The sequence below is a fragment of the Poecilia mexicana genome, unplaced genomic scaffold, assembly GCF_051168715.1.
Source record: "Poecilia mexicana isolate PSO_F unplaced genomic scaffold, ASM5116871v1 scaffold_19, whole genome shotgun sequence".
In the NCBI taxonomy this organism is placed as follows: domain Eukaryota; kingdom Metazoa; phylum Chordata; class Actinopteri; order Cyprinodontiformes; family Poeciliidae; genus Poecilia; species Poecilia mexicana.
Genome location: NW_028263388.1, coordinates 16,952,120 through 16,975,719, shown reverse-complemented (window position 1 = coordinate 16,975,719; position 23,600 = coordinate 16,952,120). Strand labels below are relative to the sequence as shown.

The window sequence follows — 23,600 nt, the reverse complement described above, 5'->3', positions numbered from 1 at the left end:
AGGGCAGCTGACGTTGCGACTGAGTAAGATCCAGTCTAGCACAGCCTGAACGCGCTGAATGAAGCAAGCAGGACCTCTTTATCTACGCTTCATCATTCGTCATGGTGACGGCAACTGATACGCTGAAATTATATACTTTAAGACTAAATTACCGTGTAGGTTCTCTGGACTCACAACTTCTTTCAGTAGTCCTTTATTTTTCTTTGTTTTTTTTGCAGGAAAGCAATGTGTTATTCTTTGCAGATCTGAGGATTTTGCACATTTACTATGCTAAAGAAAGGCATCTACTCCAAGTTTCCTTTGGGTCGATTTGAAGAAATCTATTCTCAGTTACAAGAACAGGAAATGGGTCACTTTCTTTCCAAACGCTTGCTATATTTAGACACTTTTAATAAATTAAATTAAAGCTGATTTGGGTGCAGCAAAATATGCTTTTCAGTAAAAGTCTCTGGAGAGACGTGGTTCTACGTTGTATAAAAGCTTGGTAGTGAAAAGTTGAATACTTTACCACTGTAAGAGGATTATATAGGTAATAATTTTACCCTGATTACAAATACATAAAAAAAAAAAAAACACCTCTATCTGTATCAACCACCTGTGCTGAACGGGCAAACGCTGTCATTCTTGAATTAGAAAATAAGCCAAAGGACCACAAATGACCTCTGCGCCACTTTGAAGACCCTTGCCCTAAATAAAACGCTGCACAATTAATTGCCTCCTAAAATCACCTGTTTAGTGAAGAACTGGACAAAGATTTCTGCTTCTAGATTTGTAAAGTTGGAGGTGATGCACTTAAAAAAAACTTGCATCTGCATTTGCAATGAAAGGAGGATCAACAAAGTGTTTCACAGGCGGTTAAATACAACAGAAATGGACGACTCAGATTCTTTCAGATTGCTGAAGAATGTTGAAAACAACGTTTTACTTTCCCGTTCACAATTATGCCGTACTGTGTTGGTCCTTCACGTCAAATCCCAGTGAATTACGCAGATTGTGTTCGTAACATGAGTGTGCGGGTGTGAATGCTTTTGCAAGGCACTGTGTTTAAGATGGAGAGAGATTTAGGAAACAGTAGAACCAGAAACAATCTAAAGGACATAACTTAGATGTTACCACATCACAGTTTGAAGCTCTGGGTCCACTGAGTGAAGGCAAATGTTTAGCCAAAGATTTTCTGTAGCTATGGACATCAAATGAGGAAAAAATTCAAATAGAAAAACCTCAAAGTAAGAAAATAAATAAAAAATGAATGGAAACATGTCCCATCTACTCATTTAATCTGAAAATGAGAAACAATAAACGCTGCGAACCAAACTAATTATGTGTCTTATCGTCTCTTTGACGTTTGAGTTGAGTTATTTTAAGCAGCCTGCAGCACACTTGTTTCTGATTCATCTTTTCTGTTTTCACACACACCCACATACGACACCAGAATGCCTTCTCACCGAGTATCAATATTTATGTTGAGAAGGTATACCTATTTTTGGTTGAAAAGTGCTAAGAACCTTATTTACATTTGAAAAACAGGCATCCTGTCGAGTGAAAAACACCCAGAGCAGAGCTGAGGAGACGACGGAGCCTTGATCTGCTGGGAGCTCCTGACCCAGACTGAGCTGAAGGAAGAAACAGGACGTTTCTTCACTGAAGGCAATGGAAGAAAGTGCAGGAAGGTGAGATCTTTAAAGTCTAGAACACCTGTGTGGGAGTCAAAGATAGCTCAGAGTTGTTTTTAAATGCAGGCCTAATTCAGTGGTCATTTGTCTGTCACTTTTCTTGTGAATAATGATAAGAATAATTCACCATAAAGCATAGATTAATCTTTATTTTCTATGTTAATCCTTGTGGACAGGAGCTCCATCTGCAGCACTTACAGTAGCAGGCTGATAACGGAAATGAAGACCTTTGCAAAAATAAGCATGCTGACAGTGGCGTCCCCAAGAGATGGCCAGAGGGGGGCCGTTGCCACCTTGGAAAATTTCTGGACACCCCATTGGCCCCCAAGAGAAGACCCTTGACCTCTTTAATATACTGTATCAGCTCATACACACCATACATTCATCTTCTTCAACCAAGACATAAATATGAAACTTAAAAAATAAATGGTAAATCACTAAATTATTCTTTGAATATATCTATCTATATATGTAGATATAGAAATATATACAAAAAAGAAAATATATATACTGCATGGAAGTACTTAAAAGATGAAACAGAAAAAAAATAATTTGTACGATGACCCAGAATATAAATAAGTTTTGATTCTATAACAACATCCCTCTCTCCCCCATCCTTCTCTCTCTCTCTCTCACTCTCTCTCTTTCTTTTTCTATGGGAAGCCAAATATGTAAAATAGATCAGTTCTGACAAATACTTCCTCTATTTAGATCAACAGATCCAAAAAGACAACACGAGGACACCGCATCATAGAAATTGTCGTTAAATTAGTAAAAAAAATAATTCAGATTGGTGATTTACAAGGATATTCTAGTTGACAAAAGTAGATTGATTCTGTAGAAACTTTTTACATCAACATTCTTTTTTACATCAACATTCTTAATTGTCAATTCTTATATATATATTTACCCTTGCATAATTGCTGGGCTGGCCACAAGAGTTTGTCCTTTTGTCCTTTTAGGCCATTTGACAGAGTTTGAAGACACACAGCAATATGCACAGGATACGTGATGCAGGAGAACGCTGAGTGAAGCACATGTTGCTCGTGATCAGCCAGCTGAGCCACCCAGCTCCGGATGGTACTCTAATAATTACACAGAATACTCCAAAGATTATATTCTCTTTTTCCTCATTTAAATGACCTCTTAAATGAAGTAGACACTGGTCTGTAAAAACACATCTGCCTCACACTTGCTAAATAATTGGTGTATTTGTGGTTTTTTCTTTGAATTTTGCAGGCTTCTGTTGTTGCTTACTGATTGAGTGCTGATTAGCACTGAAATTGTTTTGCATTCTCCCCAGAAATATAGCCTGAATATCTCTTTATCTTGGTGCTGGCTGCCTGTTCTCAAGGATAGCGAGGCAGCAGATGGCTACAGCCGAACACAAACCTTTTGTCGAGGACAGACTGTTCAGCAGAAAGTTACGGAAAAACAAACCACGAAAGAACAAGCTAGAGAGAATTGGGAGGTGTTTATTGAAATAGCTGGTCCTTGTAGCTGCTCTCACCTGAGGATGCTCAGCTTTGCAGTCTCAGGAATCTTTCATCCAGCAAAAAAAAAAAAAAAAAAAAAAAGTAACTCTGCAGAGACTCGCACAGTTTACTGCACTGACTCAGACTTCAAAGGCCTGCTTGGTGTGTGCATGGGAGTATTTATATGTCTGCGGTCCCAGAGCACGACTCTGTAAGAAAAGGTGGCGCTTTCTGTATTTTGATGAGGCTGAAGGTGAAAACAAAAAGGAGGGAAGATGTGCAGCTTCCATTAGGCTCAGATTGTTTGAGAGATGCTTTTAAGTGTTGAATAAAACTGAAACGAAACCTAAACTGACACACACACACACACACACACACACACACACACACACACACACACACACAAAAAAAATACTCTCTGCAGTGCCTTCATAAATTATTCACACCTCCTGAACTGTACCACATTTTGTCAAAAACTTTAATATCTTTTATTGGGATTTTCTGTGATGAAACCAGAAAAATAATAAAATCTACCACAACCGAGTCATTTAGCTGAATCTGCATGTGTGTAATTTAATCTCAGAATAAATCTAGCCATAAACGCCTCAGAGTATTTTTTGTGGAGATCATCAACTCGGTTGGGTTATGAAACAAGATCTCAAGCCATGAGCATCTCACTGAGCTCTGTTCAATCCATCATATGAAATTAAAACAGTGCAAATCTAGCAAGTTGTGGCCATCTACCAAAACCGACAGACCAGACACAGGGAGCATTTATCAGAGAAGCAGGCAAGACGCCCCGAGATGTCCACAGCTCAAGTGGAGAAATCTGTTGATAGGATAATTATTGTTAGCTCCATGTGTTTGGTCTTGTTTGGAGAGAGCTGTTGGAAATCTTATACGCGTCTACCTTGCAGTTTGTGACACAGCATACATGTGGAAGAAGGTGAAACCTGTAATGGAACATGAAAAGGATGACCAGCAGCTCCTTTAGTTGAAGCAGAAAGTACATCAATCTGATGGGCTTTCTTATGATCAATCATTTCGGGTTCCCTTTCCACCCACTTCATAATTATCAACAGTAAAATTATCAACTAACATAAAAGTTTGTTGCTGTAAAGTAAAAAAAAAAAAAAAAAAACTACAAAAAATACCCCAAAATGTAAGAGTTTACATACCTCTGTTAAACACTGCAGGTCTATTTGGCTCTTTACTGTCAAAGCTTCTTTTATAGGAGTAAAAAAGGTCTAAAATGACATTTGGTGTCCTATTTGATGCATTTTGTTATTTTAGTCAACAAACAATAAAAAGATGTAAAATGAAATGAGGATATTTAATGTCTACTTTAATGTCTGCTTTCTTAGTAAAAGTTATAAAAATTTGTCACTGCTCTGTTATATTTGTCGACTAAATTTTAGGGGTGTTTTAATACGATCGTTTTTCTTTTTTTTTTATTTTTACTTCCGATGAATTTGTGGTTCTCTCTAGCTGTCCTCCCGCTGTCCAAAAACATGACTTTCAGGTTATTTGGTCTCTAAATTGTCCTCAGGTGTGTGTGTGTGTGTGCATAGTTGTTTTATGTTTTGCCCTGTGAAAGGCTGATGACATGTTGAGGCCTTTCCCTGCCTCTCAGTTAATGACAGATTGCACTTTATCCAAAACGCATAAGCTTATATGAAGTGTGTTAATATTTTTTACATTTTTATTAATGTGTATAATATTAAAATTATTTAGTTCATCTGTTTGGAACCATAATTGAAGCCATCTTCCATGGGACATGTCAAATCGACCCACCTATCAATGCATAATTTGCTTGAGTAAAATGCCTATTTTCATTTATTTACTGATAGGGCACCATAAATGGCACTAGCCTTCTAAATCTGGCCCTGCCTGCAAAGATAATCAGATGGATGGACGAATGTGATTGGATTTGAGCTACAGTTGGTTTACCATAAATCAGGGTGTCCATGCATCCTTACAAAGTCTTAAGTTTCTAAAATTAAGACCTTAAAATGTCTTAAATTCATTTATAAAATTAGCTAAATTGGCATTTAATATGTTAATCACATATACATTTTGTCTTGACAGAACTATCTTAGATTGCATATTTTAAACTTTGTTTTTTTCTCTTGGGACTTTTCTGTCAGGCAAATTTTGGGTCGCACACAGACCTCTTCATCGCGCTCGAGACGACTGAGGCCATGGAGGCTACCGCTACCTAGCTGCTAACATTCCCTTGCTAGCTAGCTATTTTTTTTTCGTCTATTATTGGTAAATGCAAATTTATCGACAGATGGTATATTTCTGCATAGGACTTAAATGCTATTCATAATGGGTTTTGAGTTCATGAAATCTACAAAACCCTGTAAATAAACCTGTATTTATATAAACATACTTAAAGGAGAATGTATTAAACAGTCAGGCTATAGGCCCAGTTTTAATTAAAGAACATAAAAGGAGCGTCTGTCTTCTTTTGCCTAAAGCTCCGCTTAGAAAACTTTATGCAAATTTGACAGCTCAGTTTTAATTTGACAGTTATCTGCCTTCATGGCTGACTGTAATGTTTCCTGATGACAGACTGAAGCGCTGACTGCAGGCAGACAGCAGCAAAAAAAGAAAACCCAACACTCTTCTGACACACTCCAGGCTCACTTGGGTAATATTTTATTTACTCATTAATCTTCAAAACTATTTTTTATAATAAATTTCCACTTTATGTTCATCAAAGAACCGTAACAATAAAAATAAAAGTAAATACTGTAGAAAAATTGTACATATAGAAAATAAACATGGTTAATGAACACCTAAATGTGGGATCCCATCGGTGGAGACGCCTCCCTTTGTTTCGAATGGCAACACAACATGGAGATAGAGGGGAAAGAAAGCCATAGACGTGGATGAAGGAGGAGAGAGAGAGGGGGATGAAAATCAGGGAAAAGAGGGCAAAAAGGCCAGTTTAGGATGAATAAAATATGCAAACATGTTCTGTTAATTTTGACGATACACTGAAATCTCACACGCTTCAGTCAGTTTCATGTTCTTCCAAGCCCCCAGTCCGTATCACATGCATCCGCCTGGTTGGGTCACGTTTTCGGAAGAACTGGAAGGGGCTTTGCTTGAGTCATGGCACTGCTTGTGTCAATTCAGGAGCTGCAGAGGGTTTACACACTTCAAAAGTTTGTAAGGAAAACCCAACAGAACGGTTGTGTCAGGGCAGACGGAACGTGGAGGTAAATTGAAAGAGGGAAAACTCAAGGTGTCGTGTAGCTGATGGCATCAAGAACTGGACTTGTCTATCTATTAGCAACATGTGGAAACATCTACCTTGTTCTCTTGGTCGTTCTTTTCCTCGGCTGGTTTTCGCTTTGAAAGGTGGTCGATTGGAGCAGGTGTAGTAGGCGTGGCCAATAGGACATCAAACTAGAAAATAGGGCATGGCCCACACACACACACACACACATACACACACAGAAACACGCGCAAACTCACATACACGCAGATATACATCCAGGTGTTGCATGGCAACCGCCGCCACCAGTTTAAACCAAATGAACCTCTGTAGGGTTTGGACACACCACCACTCCACAGCACAGCTCAGAGACTCAGGCATGCAGCACAGTCCAGATGGTCACATTTTGTCAATAAAAGATTCAAACTGAGATTTAATTCAAATATTCAGGCCCCGGCTGCACTGCTCTGGAGATTTTCTTTATAAACATTTTTTTTTTATCAGTAAACCAAGTAAACTTCTGTAGGGTTTGAGAAATTCAAATTAAAAACGTTGGTTTAATACCGTCCTTGCATCAGCAGGTGTTGAGTGTCGACATTACGTAAAAGGAAAGAAGATTATGAGCAAAGTTAGGCTAAACATTAAGGGTGGGCGATAGGACTTAAAGTTTTATCACAATATTTTGTGGCGCTATTGCAATACTTGAAAAACATTTCCATTTGAAAAATGTTGCTTTAGGAAACCAATCACAAAAAGACGTGATTTGTATCACTAAACTGCTCACAGTAACTGCATTTAATCATATTTTCCAATTTATTAATATTAATTGATATTCTCATTGAACAAAGTAGAACTAACAATCCTGACAATATGGACAGTTTTTTTTTAATACAACCTTAATTGGAATTTATCACAACGATAAATCAAAATTCTTATTATAAGACATTTTAACATAATAGATGACAAGACGATAAAATCCCACCCCTACTAAACATTTCAGCAATTCATGAAGAAATGACAGTTTAGTATGAATTTCTGGCAGATGGGAGAGAAGGAATGAAGTAGGACAGAAGGAAGAAAAGAAATAAAGGACAAGTAAGAGGAAAGAAGGAAGGACATGACCAAGAAAAACAATAAAAGACAGGAAGTGAGAAAAGTCACAAGTGAAAGAGGAAGGAAGAAAGGGTGCTGGACAAGAAGAACAAATGGGGAAAAAAGGAAGGTAAGAAGACAAGGAATAACAGATGCAGGAGAGGAAGGAAGGATACGAGGGAGGAAAGGAAGGAAATAGAGAGAAGGGAGAAGAAACAATTGTAACAAAAGGAAGGAAAGACAAAGAATAAGACAAAAACAGAGCAGCAACAGTTATGGAAGAAAGGAGGCTTAGAATGGAAAGACAACAAGAAAGTTGAATGTAAGGAAACACTTAGTCAATGTTTTTTCTGACTTTCTTCCTAGGAAATAAAGCCAGAAGGATTAAATCTGTCCATGCACTTCTTTATATACACCTGTCTTTCAGTTATTCAGCTGACGTTTAGCGTTGGTTGGAAACGGCATCAGGACAAGGCGAGGCAGCCATTGGGAAAAAAACCATTAAATTAATTTTAATCCTCTAATTTTCATCATTGTGCAAAACAGGCTTCTATTGCACTTTGTTTAATTTCTAAGATGTAAGCAAATCTCTACTTTGGGAAACAGATAAAAAATATTGTTTTAAAACAAAGAAGTTGCAGATTACAGAAGAACCATTTCGATTGTGATTAAAATCTCTCGTCAGTGTGGGCGGGGCCTTAAATTATTGTTGAAAACCAAACTATTTGAAGCGAATGTTTGGGAATACTTGAAGCCGAGGTGGTGGAGTTTAAGATGGCGGTGTATCTGGAGTTTCAACGCAGTATAAATCACACGGATTAAGATAATTCACGTGCAATAAGATTCCCCCCCCACACACCTCCCTTCCCCAAAGTCTGTACTGTCCAAATGTTCCTTGATATTCGTCTTCATCGTAGTGATCAATTCACCGTCTTGTTGTCTTCAGAGTCAGTTATGAAGATCTTTGTGGGTTTTTAGCGCTGCAGGGAAATGTTTATCCTTTTGTGTCGACTGTTTTATGTGGTGCCGTATGTACGCGAGTGGAGACACAGCGGCCACGGCCCACTGGTGTCTGTAGGTAGCATCTAAAGTCTCAAGTATCCTGTGCAGGAAAACATCTCTCTGTTTCCTCTGCTTCCTTCGTTGTGATTTATACAGGAGGCTGTAAAAAACATCAGCTCTGCAGCATAACAACAGCAGCTCACCCAGCCCTGCCTGTTTTTCTTGTAGTACTTCACCGTCTCTATGGCTACACATTGAGTTCCTGTCCTGTAGCTGCGGGGCTAAACTTTGAGCCACTGGTGTGCTTGTTTCCTCGCCGTCCGCTGTGCTTCACCAAGTCCTGTCTGCTAACAGGGAGGAAGGCCAAGAAGCTTGGAAGAGACACTTAGTGCTTTTACATCATCTTTGTTCGGGTGCACTGCCTCTCGCTCGGCCCGCCGTGTGCTTCACTTAAAGTCTGGTTTTCACCCCTCGCAGTCTGAACAGACTGTGGCAGACCAGGCTGGAGCCAAAATGGTGGTTGAACTGGTGCTTTCTAACTCATTTGGAATGGTGTTAATGCTCATAAAACAAGCCCCTGTCAGAGGCTCTGCTCATTGGTAAATACTGTACAGTGAGGGCCCGGGCCCCCAGGTCCATCTGTGTGTGTATGTTTGTGCTTAAATGTATGCGTGCGGATTTGCCTGTGTGTGTTTGTGCTTGACAGAATGTGTGCAGGTGTGATTATTGGAGAGTAAACATTAAAATCATCATGTCTATGCCCCTGTGTATGACTGTTTCTTTTTTTTTCTTGGAGAATATATCTAGTTATGTACATATATTGTTATATATAAAGGTGTACGCATATTTGTCTGTTTCTGGGGGGGAGGGGAAAGACGTGTCCGCCTCAGACGTAATACTCCTTGTCTTTGTTCTTCTTGTTCTTGGAGATCTTGGCGATGCCCAGCGGTTTGTCCTTGGCGCTGCCGTTGGGCTGCGTGGCCGAGTTGCTGATGTAGTTGCGGCTCTCGTCCACGTGATAGGAGCCTTCGTCGCGGTTGCGGTACTTGTACATGGCGTAGAGGAGGATGAGGATGCAGAGGGCGGCGGCCGCCACGATGCCCACCACCATACCGGTGGTGCTGCTACTCTCCCGCACCACCTCGGACGGACCAGGGAACACCTTCACATCTGGCGGCGGAGGGCGGGCTGTAGGCAAAGGAGAGGTGAGAAAAGTGATGTGATTTTTTTTCAGATCGCTTTATGCATTATTAATTTGAATTACATGCAAAGGCAGTGGGTGGGGAGCAAGAAGACAAATGCATCATCTTGATGAATTATTTGATAAGGATTTTGCATAATGGCAGCCTGTCAAGTGTAAACTGCAGCTTAGAGCCAAAGTTGTTTACATATCGTCTGATTGCAGATTACATGACATGAAGGAAGTCCAGAACAAACAAATTATAGTTCTTACACTTTATGACATGCATTTCGGGGATGCAACTAATGATTGCTTTTGTTATTGATTATTCTAATAATTAATTGATTAATCAGATTTAAAAAAAAGCAAATTCTACAGATTTTTTATTTATCCACCAAAGCCGTTTTATATATTATAAATACATTTAAAGATGGAAATAAACAAATAATTAAATTCCTATAAAAAAAAAAAAACTAAAATACAATAACAGCATTCCGATACAAATAACCAGCATTTGATGATTTGCATCAAAGGATGCACCTGAAGCTAAGAAATTATTTCTAACATCAACATTAATTGCTCAGCCATTTCTGCTTGACGCTGATAGTATCTCAGCATATGGGATACTATCAGCGTCTCATAAAAACGTGTCTACGGGTCCAGCAGAGTATGCATTACAGTCCAATTACACAGATTTCTACTTGAGTATCATCTTCAATCTAAATTATGACCATCATTCATTAAGGGATTGTAACATTTTCTGGAAAATATGTTGTTTTATAGCTAGTAAATAATCCAGAACTATTTATTGTAGCGCATGTGCAAATGAGCTAACTGTACAGATTGTGCTCCTTGGACAATGTCATACAGTGGAAATCATCATTGACACATGGTGGGTATCAAAATGGTCGAATTTAGCTCTTTAGCATTAGCTTCTGCTAAATACCATGTTGGGATAGCATTTTAGCATTACCTTCTGGTAAATACAATGTTGGTGTTGTACTTTAGCATTAGCTACCGGGTAATAGCATGGTTTTATGTCACTTTAGTATTAGCTTTTGCTAAATATATATTGTTGGTGAAGCATTTTACCATTAACTTCTACTAAATACTGTGTATAGTATAGTGCCTTTGCTTTAGTGGAACCAATGTCAATAGTGATTTAGGGTTTGTGTAATTAACTTTTTATACATTGCTGCTCACCATTGAATCCCATACTTTTCTAATTCACAAATAAAAACTGCTTTGTGTTGATCTATTACATAAGATCACTGCTGACCTTTTTCTATTCTTTTCTTTTTTATATGTGATGAAGAAAAAGATACATTTCCCAAGAATAAGGAGTGAATAACAAAGGAGTAGGAGAAGGTGACGGGAGTAAGCAAAAGCAGAGAAAGGCACAAAGATAAAAAGTGGTGCCAGGAGGCAGAAACCAAAGTGGAAATGAAAAATTCATAGCAGGGAGTGACCAAGGGGAAGAAAACGACAACTGAGCGACACATGAAAAACAAGCAGAGAAATCAATGTGACACATGTATTTTTTTAGCACTTGTCTCACCTGAGCTGTCACAGGGGTCAATGTCTTCATCGTCGCTCGGACACTCGGCCGACGCGACCAGCAGGTCGTCTACCGTCTGTGGAGAGAAGACATGGAGATTTAAAAAAATAAATATAAGAGACAGAGTACAGAGACAGTCTGTGCTCTGCATCCGTTCTGTTTATTTTCAACACCTTTGAGCTCATAGAAAGCACATCCATCAACCACACTTTTGCCAACGCTTTGGCCTGTAAGAATGGCTGGCAGCCAACATCAAGAGGAGAAGAAGAAAAGAAGCAGGGAGGAGCGCAGGGTGGGGGGACGACTATGAATCCTGCTTAACCCACAAGGGAACCACTCGTTATCTCCTGCTCTGTCAGCCCTCCCCCTTTTATTTCCTCCAGCCAGCCTTTTTATTTCTCCACTTCCTGTGTACAGCCTCCTCCCCCCGCCTCTCTCCACCTCATATTGGGAGTTAAATGCGGCATAAGCAGCAAAACATTAAACAAGCTCTTCCTCTTTTTATTTCTTTCTCCCCAGCACCTGTCTATAGCTTAAAAGTGAATACCTCAACAACAGATCCTTTCTCTGTCTGTGGAAAAAAAAAAGGCACCCTTTTTCCCTCTCCATCCCTGCTCCGCCTGTTGCCATGGCAACTCTAAGTTCAGGCTGTTAAAAATGATGGGGAATATAAAAAAGAAAAAAAAAGGGAGTGTGCACCCTCAATGGGGACCTGTGCATTGATTTGCTATTCCTGCCTGAGTGTGGAGCGGACAGAAAGAGAGAGAGAGTTGGTTAAAGATAGATGGTGGGATGAAGAGGATTTTCTTTTTATGTTTTAGAGCAAGCAGTTCTGGAGGAAAAAAAGGAGATGAGGGCTTTGATAAAAGCGAGCTGTCTTTCTTTAACGCTAATGCGCCCCGCATATTCATGGGCTACCGTTAAACATTGCCTGCCTGTGACGCCTTGGCATGAGAGATTTTTAAACGTGTGTGCGTGCATTTTAACCATGCCGGGCGCTCGGTGCCGGCTCTAAATTAAAATTGGATTGTGATGCATTGCAGTGGATGTTAGTAACCCAGTGAGAGCAGCAGAGCTTGAGAGGAAGATTACATCCAAACTGGGGGAGAATTGGAGTCTAATCAAAGCACTAATTGGTCCATGATGTCTTGGAGTAACAAACCCACTAAAAATGTCTTTCTCATCAACTTGTCTTTGTAGGAACATGGGCTGTATCAGCAGAAGACAAGATTTCATTACTTTATTGTCTAATAAAGTCTGCCCAGGCCTTGTAAGGTACGACGGTGGTCCAAACAAGTCTTCTGTGGTTTATGTTGGCCTGAAACATGCATTAGGTCATTGATGCTTGGCTTTGTCTCTTCCCTTCACTGGGTTTCCAATCAGTTCAGCCCACTGGGCTGTCAAACGCAGCTGGGGTGAGATTAGCCGTTGGCATCTAGCCAGTCAATAAAACCTCTGTGCCTTTGCCAGGACGCGACCAGCACATGAACCTCATCACCCGTGACATCTGCCACAGATCAATGCCCAGCAGATCGTGCTTAATCATTGATCCGAAGAAACCAACGCGCCCTGCAGAATCAGAATCGAACAAGTAAAATTTTACAAGGTCCCTCCTCGAATTTGTGACATCACAAAATCAGCTGACCGCCCTGTTCAAATGGGAAGGTGTCAATTGGGAGTATCGATCCACCTCTTGCGCGGGGCACAGTGAACAAAATCAATTTACACCCTACTGCCGACTCGCAAATGCTACCAGATGCGCCGTCTCTCACCAACTTTTTAAAGTCTAACAACAGAACATGCTGACATACAGACAAATAAATGTTAATAACGTAAGAAAAGCACAGAGTAATAAACAGACAGGAAGCATGCTTAAAGAGTAAAGTCTCTACCTGAGCAGCTGAGCAGTGCCAGCGGCCGTCCAAGCCTCCCTGACTGCCTAGTTCACACATAATACCTGCTCTAAGTCCTCACACTCTCCTGCAGAAGATTCAACAGCTTGTCTGCTACTTTCACACACACACACGCATGCACACACACTTCCTATATCAGCCAAGCATGCTCTACTGGTCTGTTTCTATTTAGACTCGTCTACACAGGCATACAGCAAACCGGGATGAAGTTGGAGGACTGATGAAGAGATCCTGACGAGAGAGGAGAGGAGCTAGCTCCACTACTGCAGATGGTGAGATAGACTCATACAACGCCTGCATTAACAGCCTATCACTGGAGCTCAACCACAGACTGGGAGGGAGGGGGGTACAGGACACGAAGAGGAGGAGGTAGTGAGTAAATATGGAAAGATATGGAGGATGGAAGAGAGAAAGGGAAAGTGAGAAGGAAAAAAAAAGTGAGCAGGGAGATTTAAAAGATGAACAGCGGGCAGACAAAAAGATGGAGACAAAGATGTGAAGAAGAAAAAGAAAGAGAGGGAGGAAGGGTGTGGATGTACAACAGATATTCAAAGAGCTCGTGGACATGTCAGCTGATTCCTCTTAGCCAATCAGACGGCCCCTCTGAGCCCCAGGTTTCATCTATCAATCTTTGCATTGAACACAAGAGCTCACGTACGCAGGAGCCGAAGCTTTTGCATCCACAGACAGCGAGCATCAAACCCAAACCGGGGTCTGTGACTCAGAGCGCGCCTCTAGCATAAACACTCACACAATCTCTTCGCTGGTTCTCAGCTGTCATGCATTATTAATCCCTTCCACTTTTTCAGCACACACAAACACACAAAAATCAACTCACTGTGGACTTCAGGAGACGCTGCTGAAAACATTCTTTCTGCACAAAGCAGAAAGCAGAGAAACCCGCTGGCGATGCGAGCAGACGCACTTCCACACATACGCAAACCAAAGCGTAAATTGCTCAATTATTTGTAGTTGCAACGTCTTTAATAAGACATCTCCCATTGCCCCACCTGTGATGCAATGTGCTGCAATACAGGCCTATTGTTCAACATCCACCTGAGTGTTTGTGTGTTCGCGATCTGTTTTTATCTACACTTTTTGTGTGAGGTGGTTAAGGCCAGGTTAGTTGCCTGGCAACACAAGGCAACCTCAATAGGGAGGCTGTAGACTCTTCTCAAACAAGACAGAAGCTGTGTTCACACTGTCCACTTGGACATTATATAGAGTTTTTTAGTGGGGCTCAGAATTCAAACTGCTTTTTTTTCTTGTACTAAATAGAGGGCTATAAACTCAATATTGAAAGGAGTTTATATCAGTAGGACTGCAACTAATTAATTTAGTAGTTAATTATTCTGATGATTAATTGGCTGAAAAAAGTGACATTTTTCATTTAACCGCTTTACCATATTTTATATAATATTAAAAATATGAAAGAAATGCAAAACAAGTCATTTTCCAAGTAAAAAATAAATATTTAATGTCCTAAAATGCGATAACAGTATTCCTTTAGCGTATGCTTAAGCATATGTAGCAAAGAATGCATATGCAGCTAAATAAATACTTAAATGAGGCCTTTGCTTCAGCTAATATCAGTACAGTCTACACTGAAACCCCCCACCAAAGACCATTTATAATTTATGGTAAAGTACCGGAGGTATAAATGCGGTACAATTCTAGGACCTACAAATTTTCTTGTATAAATACAGATTTTACTACAGGTGCTGGTCATAAAATTAGAATATTGTGATAAAGTTAATTATTTTCCATAATGTCATGATAAAAATTAAATTGTCATATATTTTAGATTCATTGCACACCAACTGAAATATTTCAGGTCTTTTATTGTTTTAATTTTGATGATTTTGGCAAACAGCTCTTGAAAACCCAAAATCCCTGTCTCAAAAAATTAGAATATTATGAAAAGGTTCTCTGAACGAGCAATAAAAATAATCATCTGAATCAACAAAGTAACTCTAAACACCTGAAAAAGATTCCTGAGGCCTTTAAAAACTCCCAGCCTGGTTCATCACTCAAAACCGCAATCATGGGTCAGACTGCTGACCTGACTGCTGTCCAGAAGGCCATCACTGACATCCTCAAGCAAGAGGGTGAGAAACGGAAAGAAATTTCTGAACGAATCGGCTGTTTGCAGAGTGTTATATCAAGGCACCTCAGTGGGAAGTCAGTAGGAAGGAAAAAGTGTGGCAGAAAACGCTGCACAACGAGAAGAGGTGACCGGACCCTGAGGAAGATTGTGGAGAAGGGCCGATTCCAGACCTTGGGGGAAGCAGTGGACTGAGTCTGGAGTAGAAACATCCAGAGCCACTGTGCACAGGCGTGTGCAGGAAATGGGCTACAGGTGCCGCATTCCCCAGGTCAAAGGTCAAGCCACTTTTGAACCAGAAACAGCGGCAGAAGCGCCTGACCTGGGCTACAGAGAAGCAGCACTTTGGACCACTGTTGTTCAGTGGTCCAAAGTACTTTTTTCGGATGAAAGCAAACTTTGCATGTCATTCGGAAATCAAAGTGCCAGACTCTGGAGGAAGACTGGGGAGAAGGAAATGCCAAAATGCCAGAAGTCCAGTGTCAAGTACCCACAGTCAGTGATGGTCTGGGTGCCATGTCAGCTGCTGGTGTTGGTCCACTGGGTTTTATCAAGGGCAGGATCAATGCAGCAGCTATCAGAAGATTTTGGAGCACTTCATGCTTCCATCTGCTGAAAAGTTTTATGGAGATGAAAATTTAATTTGGTCTGGAATCGGCCCTTCTCCACAATCTTCCTCAGGGTCCGGTCACCTCTTCTCGTTGTGCAGCGTTTTCTGCCACACTTTTTCCTTCCGACTGCCTTCCCACTGAGGTGCCTTGATATAACACTCTGCAAACAGCCGATTCGTTCAGAAATTTCTTTCTGTTTCGCACCCTCTTGCTTGAGGATGTCAGTGATGGCCTTCTGGACAGCAGTCAGGTCAGCAGTCTGACCCATGATTTAGGTTTTGAGTAATGAACCAGGCTGGGAGTTTTTAAAGGCCTCAGGAATCTTTTTCAGGTGTTTAGAGTTACTTTGTTGATTCAGATGATTATTTTTATTGCTCGTTCAGAGAATCTTTTCATAATATTCTAATTTTTTGAGACAGGGATTTTGGGTTTTCAAGAGCTGTTTGCCAAAATCATCAAAATTAAAACAATAAAAGACCTGAAATATTTCAGTTGGTCTGCAATGAATCTAAAATATATGACAATTTAATTTTTATCATGACATTATGGAAAATAATGAACTTTATCACAATATTCTAATTTTATGACCAGCACCTGTATATTTTTATGGTAAAATTCTGGCGACCACAAATGAAGGTATTTTACCATAAATTAGAATTATTATTTTTTCTTTACAGTGCAGGGCTAACCTGTTTAATTACCTAATTACTAATTGGATAGTAAATGGTGCTTAATGGGGTAATTTTACTGAATTTGTTTGAATATGCATACTTCCATATATTTAACTTGCTGCTGGTACACCTGACTTTCTGCTCTGTGGGACAATAACAGGTATTTCTGTTCTTTTTTAATGATGATACCCAGAACCAATAATTAGATTTTGAATTGTCTGCTTGTTCACTACGTCTGTTAACAATTTCTAGCATTTAAGGTTTAACCTGTAATTTTATATTTGCTAGAAAATTTACCAGGTGAGTACACTGTGGGCTGAGTGTGCGACTTTCTCCAGCTTAATTCTCTCTTTAATTTTCAATTTAGTAATAATCTAATTTTTATCTTTATTCGGAGCCGGACTTCACTAGGTTCAATTCTATTGACCAACTGCAGCAGAAAAGAAGTAAAAGTTGTAATAAGCTTTGGCATCATTGTTCTGATTATGTCATTCTGATTGTGGCAAACTGACCTGACCTTGACATAACATTAAGATAATCCAAGTTTTGATTAATGATTCAGAAGTGTCCATGTCCGCATAGCGGTGCATCTAATAGCTTTTTATTTTATCCCTTCTTCATTCGCTATCCTTTGAATGTTGTGGTTGTTTCTGTTTCCTAGCAAACCTTTTCCCGCCACAGTTTTTCTTTCCACTCAACTTTCTAGTAATATGTTTGGATACACTACTTTGTGAACAGTGAAGAACTTTTTGTGGTTTGCTTTTCTTGAGAAGGTAAAGGCAGCAGTCCTTCCTGTGATTAATAATTCTTATCAGTGTTATGAAATATGCTAATTTTGTGTAAAACTCAGCGAGTGAGCATTTCACACTGAAAATAACCACTACAAACAAAATTTAAGAGTTGACATGAGTGACTTGACTCATATAAGCACAAAAGCTCTCTTCAGTATATTGAGCTTATAGTAGGTCTGACCTAGTTCACATCAGGTGGTTTTGATTCCACCATAAAACGCTGCATGTCAGATTTAACCTTGACATCAGGACTTCACAAAGCTAGAGCCGTTCATCTAACACACACACACATACGCAGGGAGACACTGAGAGGTGAGGTGTGAAAAGAAGCCCCTGTGACAGTGGTGTCACTCTGCAGCCATATCCATCCAGCTCACGTAATCCATTATTGATGCCTGAGGCTTAGCTCACAGCTATCAGTGCTCCATTATTTACGTCTGAAACAGCTGGTGGCTTATACACAGAGGAACAACTCTCTGTGGGAGTCTGGATGCGAGTGAAAGAGAGAAAGTAAGCTGCGGGTAGTGGGGCCCACTATTTCCATGGCAACTGGTATCATGTAGGATTTTTTTCCGGTGCGGCTGTTTTATAACTCAGAAGAAGAACTGCAGCAGACACAGACGCCCACTAAGAGCTTGACAACGTTTCGATTGTAGTGATCTGAACAATAGAGCGAAAAAAGTCTGAGGTGAAGCTGTAGAGTTTGTCTCCTCTTATTTTAACACCAACTCTCTTGTTCCAGTCACAATAATTATGTATCAATAACTATTATGTCTCAGTCTTACTGGATTACTGAACACATATTTTGTAAAAGCGATTCCATTCTCCATTAGCAAAAACATTTATTGCCCCGTAAGTCAGCAGAGGGACCAATTAGCCGAGAATTTACCGTCTAATCCATTTAGGTGAATGTGTTGTTGGAAAGAAATTCAGAGAGCCACTGTACACAAAATACTTTTCCTCACACAGACCTTGAAGTCTGTTCAGACAGGATTACAGAACAAAGATGAGGAAAAAATTATACATCACTTTATGCAACAGCACCAACAAGAAACAAAAACGTATCTTGTGGTTATGTTATCCCTTTTTTATCATAATATGTAGAAATATTTATTATTTCTGACATATTTTCAGTATTGAAATTTCCAAAGTTTCGCTGAATGTAATGACAGCTTGAAGAGGGAATGATTGTGAGGTGCTTGGAGGCAGCTCAGATAGTGGTTACATGAAACAACCACAGTGTAGGATTGTATAATGATGATATATTTTCTGCAGCATAAAATGTCCAAATTGATTTTTACAGTCCATCTTTCTTAAGCTCAATAATCTAATTCCTGATTACTTCCGTCCACTCTTAAAAATTCTTCCTCGCAATTACAATTTTGTAAAAAAAAGAAGCTGCTTCTAGAATTACACCACTTATGTTAGCAGAATGTTGGAGTAATTCTGCTGATTTGTTCTTCTTGATTTGTTCATAATGTTTTTGGGTTGAGTCATTGCATGTTTGGACTATTTTTTTTATTTTTTACACTGTTGTTATGATGCATATGCTTGCCAACATGGCAGGATTTTCCCTAACGAAGCCCACCAGTGGTCCACCGTGTTTTTATTTTAAAAAATGTTTTACATTTTACAGGAAATTTGACTAAGTGATGATGCCTTACTAGAAGGCATTATTGACCATATTTAAAAACAAACTACTGAGTCTGGAAAAAGTAAAAAAATTAAAATAATTCTCCAGAGATCTAAAGAGGAGCAGCAAAAGCAAACGAGGTGGATTAGCAGTGCTGGCCAATAACTGATGGTGTCATCCAGGACTTGCTACTATGGAATATCGAATCCGTTAGCCAGAAATTGAGTTGTTAGCATGTTAGCATGAGACCGTCATACATCAATAGATTTTGGTCAGAGGTCTCTTTAGATTTATTGCAAGATGGACTGTTACTGCAGATCTTTCCTACCAGCACTCATTCAATTTTTAAATTGAATACGAATTGAATCTTAAGCTTGTAGACTATTTTCTCACACCTTTGACAACTTTCAAACACATAAGCAATATTTCTGTTTAGAGACTAAAAACATAAACTTTTAAGATAATTTTGACTAAAATGCTTGAAACAAACAGTTTGAATGGAACTTAATTTGTAGTTGCCATCATCATTCATTGCTGTTTTTCATCCATAATGTGTAATGTCTCAGTCTGTACTTCGTATTTAACATGAGTAATGTATTTTGGGGGGCGCTTTAGTTTGCCTCAGCGCATGAAACATATGACACGTGAATAAACTCCCTTTAACACTAGAAGAGTAAAAAAAACAACAAAAAAAAACAGTCCCACTCCCCTTGACACATCTTGATATTCTGCTGGTCTTGATAAATGGGCTGTGTGCATACTAATCCTCTTACAGCACTCATAATGAATCTTATCAAAGCAAATTATGATTTTAATTACCTTTTGTCATACTAAAGGATGATGGCAGGGTACTGATAAGACTCGCGTGCTGAGGACGTCTGAAGAATTACATCTGAACAAGAGATATGACCACCGAGTCGCCCCGAGATTGGGTAAGACCCAAAGCAGAATTTGATTAGGGTCTCCACTTCCAGTTAAACGTGTCACCCAGCACAAATAATTGGAGAGCAATAACTATTGGCTAATATATTCCAAGTGCTATGAACTCACATTTTAGATGCTAATGTAATATTTAGCCTGTTAGACACAGACTCACGACAACAGATGCTCACACCGAATGACACTGCCTAAAATGGTAAAGGTCAAGGAAGTACAGATGGGAAAGAAGAAAATATCGCAAAGTCATCACAAAATTTACCAACATTGCCATTGCAAGATATCCCTAGGAACGAAAAGGAAAGAAGGAAGAGTAAAATGAAGGAAAATAATGAAAAGAAAGCGATGTAGGACACAGATAAAAGGGAGGAAAGTAGGATACGAGACGAAGGAAGGACCCAAGGAGAGGAAGGAAAGACATGAAGAGGAAATAAAAGAAAAGAAAGGTAAAAGGAGTAAAAGAAGAAAGGGTACAAAGGAAAAAAGGAAGGACAGAAGAAAGTATAGGAAAGAAGAATGGACAGTGGAGAAAAGGACAACATTTAGACAATGAGATGGGGAATACTGTCTGGAAATTAAAATATGTATTAGTAGCACTGGGGAATAAATCAATTTTTATTGATTTATCAAATTATCTGGTTTTGAAAATTTCATTTTTGGAAAAATTTGGATTTCTTTTCACTAATGCACTCCTTAAGTTTTCATAGTTCAAAGTGATGTCAGCCCACCCAAGAACTGCAGTTAATGGAAACTAACTGATAATGTCACAGAAATGCCATCAATTTAGTCAGAAGATCGGATTTCTCTAAATCAAATTAGAATAAAAACCTGATTTGAGAAAAATGGATGGCATTTTTGGATTCAGCTGTGCAAAATAGTCCTAATTCAATTGGAAAAAAAAAAAAAGACAATTTCCAAAAACAGTTTTTTGTAACCCAGTGTTATTGATATCAGTTGATATGAAACCCTTTTATTGTGATATATTTTTCAGCCATATCGTCCAGCCCTACTTTTAAATTAACATACTTTGCACTTTTCCACTTGGAAATAAACAAAATCAGTTTCCACACTTTTCCAGACTGCGTACGAACATCAGACGTTGACGGACATAAACCAAAACTGGGACTTTGTGCTGACCTGTGTCACGACTTGCTTCTTATTTGTCGCCGTGGTGGTTGTGATGTCACTGATGGAGGGGGCGGAGTCTGACCGGTTGCCGCCGGCTGCGGCACTGGACTGCGGCGTGATGGAGGAGGACGGCATGTCGCCGACCAGCCGCGCGCTGCCCTCCACTCTGATGTGCGGGTGGCCCTCGGCGGCCATGTTGAGGATGCGGAGGCCATTGTAATAAAGGCCGGACAGCTGGCCCTGGAACATGGCAGAACCTCGCTCGCCTCCGCCGACACGAACCGTCGTCTGGCTGTTGAAGATGGTCAGCTGGCGACCTGCACGAACACAGCCAATCGCATCCAACACACCACAACGCACCAAGAAAAAAAAAAAAAAAGAGTGGACAGACAAACACACACACACACACGCCAGTGGTCACATACGTGCATACGCACACACACGCACACAGACACACAACAGTGTTTGAGTGTTACACAATCCACCCCCCCCGAGGCATGGCGAGAGGATGGGATAGATTAAGCATGGCAGAGCAAATCGAAGCCGTGGAGAACCGTGGAGGAGACTGAGAGATAAGAGTGATGACAGAAAACAGAGAAAAGGAGGGAAAGAGACCGAGGAGTCTGAGCAGAGCAGATGAGGGAGAGAAAAAAAAAGGAGGAAAAGAAGAGGAATCAGAAGGCCCCGTGAAGACAGGGCTGAGAGATGGTTGATGTGGTGATGGCTGTGCAGCACAACATCGTATCTGAAGGAGCAACAGACAGGCAGACAGAGAGACAGAGATCTAGAGAACGGTTGTCACAGCCCTATAAAGCATGCACAGGTTATAAGCTCTAGCACTGCTCACTGTTAAAGGGACTAGAGGCTAATTTAAGTAGCTTTGCTGAAGTTTAGGAGGAAAACTTTTACATTTTTTTCAAAAAGCATTGCTCTTTTAGTCATTTCAAATTTACATAATTCTTAAACAATAATTTGCATGTACTTTAACTTGATTACAATTTTTTTCAATACATTAAATCTTTAATAAATGCTTTATTGTTTACAATTTGATAGTAAAATTATTTACCAGTCTTAATAAAGCATCTTTTATCAGTACTTCTTTTTCTATTTTCCGATTTATTCACATTTAAATCTCTCCTTCGTCCCTTTAACCTGATATTATCAGATACACACTAACAAGATACGTTCACAGGCACTAGAGTTTACACAGTATTACACACTACAGCCTGCCCAACTTTTAATTACTTAGTTATGGATTTAGATTTTTAGATGTTAGTTGATGGTGCACAATATAGTATAATCAACTGCCTTCAAGTTGTATTTTTAAGCTCAAAGTTTTAAGGAATTTTAATCAGGGTTTTTACCTTTGTCGAGTAGCCAATCGTCAACTACTCGACCGAGCCGATAGGGGATTCGCTGTCTGGCGATGGCCAGGCGCTCGTTATCATTGTTGCCTTTAATTTAGAGATGAAAACACAGTAGTAATTACGCACATCCATACGTGGTACAGGAGCTGGATACACAAAGAACAGCAATGAAAAGAAAGTAATGGTCTGCTCATTGTCGGCATGTCACTGTGTTTATGTTTTGTTATTCTTTTTGTCTAACAGAAGAGAAGATGCACTCATTACGTTTCCAGTGAGCGGACTCTTACTCTCTGTTCATTGGGTTTAATTTAAAAAAACATTTCAGGGGTTAACATCTGCAAGAGCACAGGGAAATAATGTTACAGCTGCCACATACTGACTGAGTTTAGATTACATACACACACACCTCACAACAACTACCTTTTATCATTTTACCTATCTGAAGCCTCATTATGTTACCTACGACTACCACTTTTAAATGTAAAAACAAACAGATATATTCAACAAAATACACTTTTTCTTTTACCTTATTTTTTCTCTCTAGTTAAACATTTATCTCAAAATATGCCAAGTTTTAAAATTATTATTTATCCAAAAATGCACCAACTGTTATTATTTTCTTTTATGGTGAGAAAAAACACTAACAGCTGAATTTACTATTTACATAAATTACCTTTAACTCTATTTAACAGGCCTAAAATAACACAACTGACGAGTAAACAAGCTACTGTAATGCCTCATCTCATTTTATGGTTTAAAAAGTCATATTTCATGTCAGATCAAACATATTTCATTTCATTTCAAACACAATAACAGTAAAACAAATTCCTCAACCTCAGTTTGTGGAAATAAACAGAAAGAAACAAAAGTTTATCATTCTTCAGTCAGGAAAAGATGGCTTGATTTGAACTGAGGTGTAGTTGGGTCTGCCTCAGGACAGGCGGAGTCGGGTCTGGGTTGTACAGGTGGGGCAGGGCCTACCTGAGGGGTACCGCTCTATGACCGGCAGGTCGTCCAGCTGCAGGGTCGCGTTGCCACCGCTTCTGGTGAACCGGACTACGTGGTACTTCCCGTCATTGACGAACTTGGAGCTCTCCTCGATGTTGATGTCGTCTGTGCCGACATTGAACACCACCCTTATGTTGCCCTTGTCCTGAGGAGCATTGATGAGGTTTGTTAGTTAAGGACTCGCTCTAAGAGGAGAAATCTAGAACGACTTTAATGTAGAATACTTTGA

General features: G+C 39.7%; 1 protein-coding gene across 1 annotated transcript in view; it reads right to left on the bottom strand.

Annotated features, from left to right (window-relative positions):
* Positions 1-5,796: 5,796 nt before the first annotated feature.
* LOC106904147 (neurexin-1a-like) overlaps positions 5,797-23,600 on the bottom strand; it is a 36,675-nt gene continuing 18,871 nt past the window's right edge. Inside the window, exons 9-13 of the mRNA XM_014968365.2 lie at positions 23,345-23,516; positions 22,361-22,450; positions 21,006-21,313; positions 11,210-11,285; positions 5,797-9,659 (exon numbers count right to left, since the gene is read on the bottom strand). Coding sequence (XP_014823851.2) covers positions 9,358-9,659; positions 11,210-11,285; positions 21,006-21,313; positions 22,361-22,450; positions 23,345-23,516 — 948 coding nt within the window. The 3' untranslated portion in view covers positions 5,797-9,357. The remainder of the gene's footprint in view (positions 9,660-11,209; positions 11,286-21,005; positions 21,314-22,360; positions 22,451-23,344; positions 23,517-23,600) is intronic.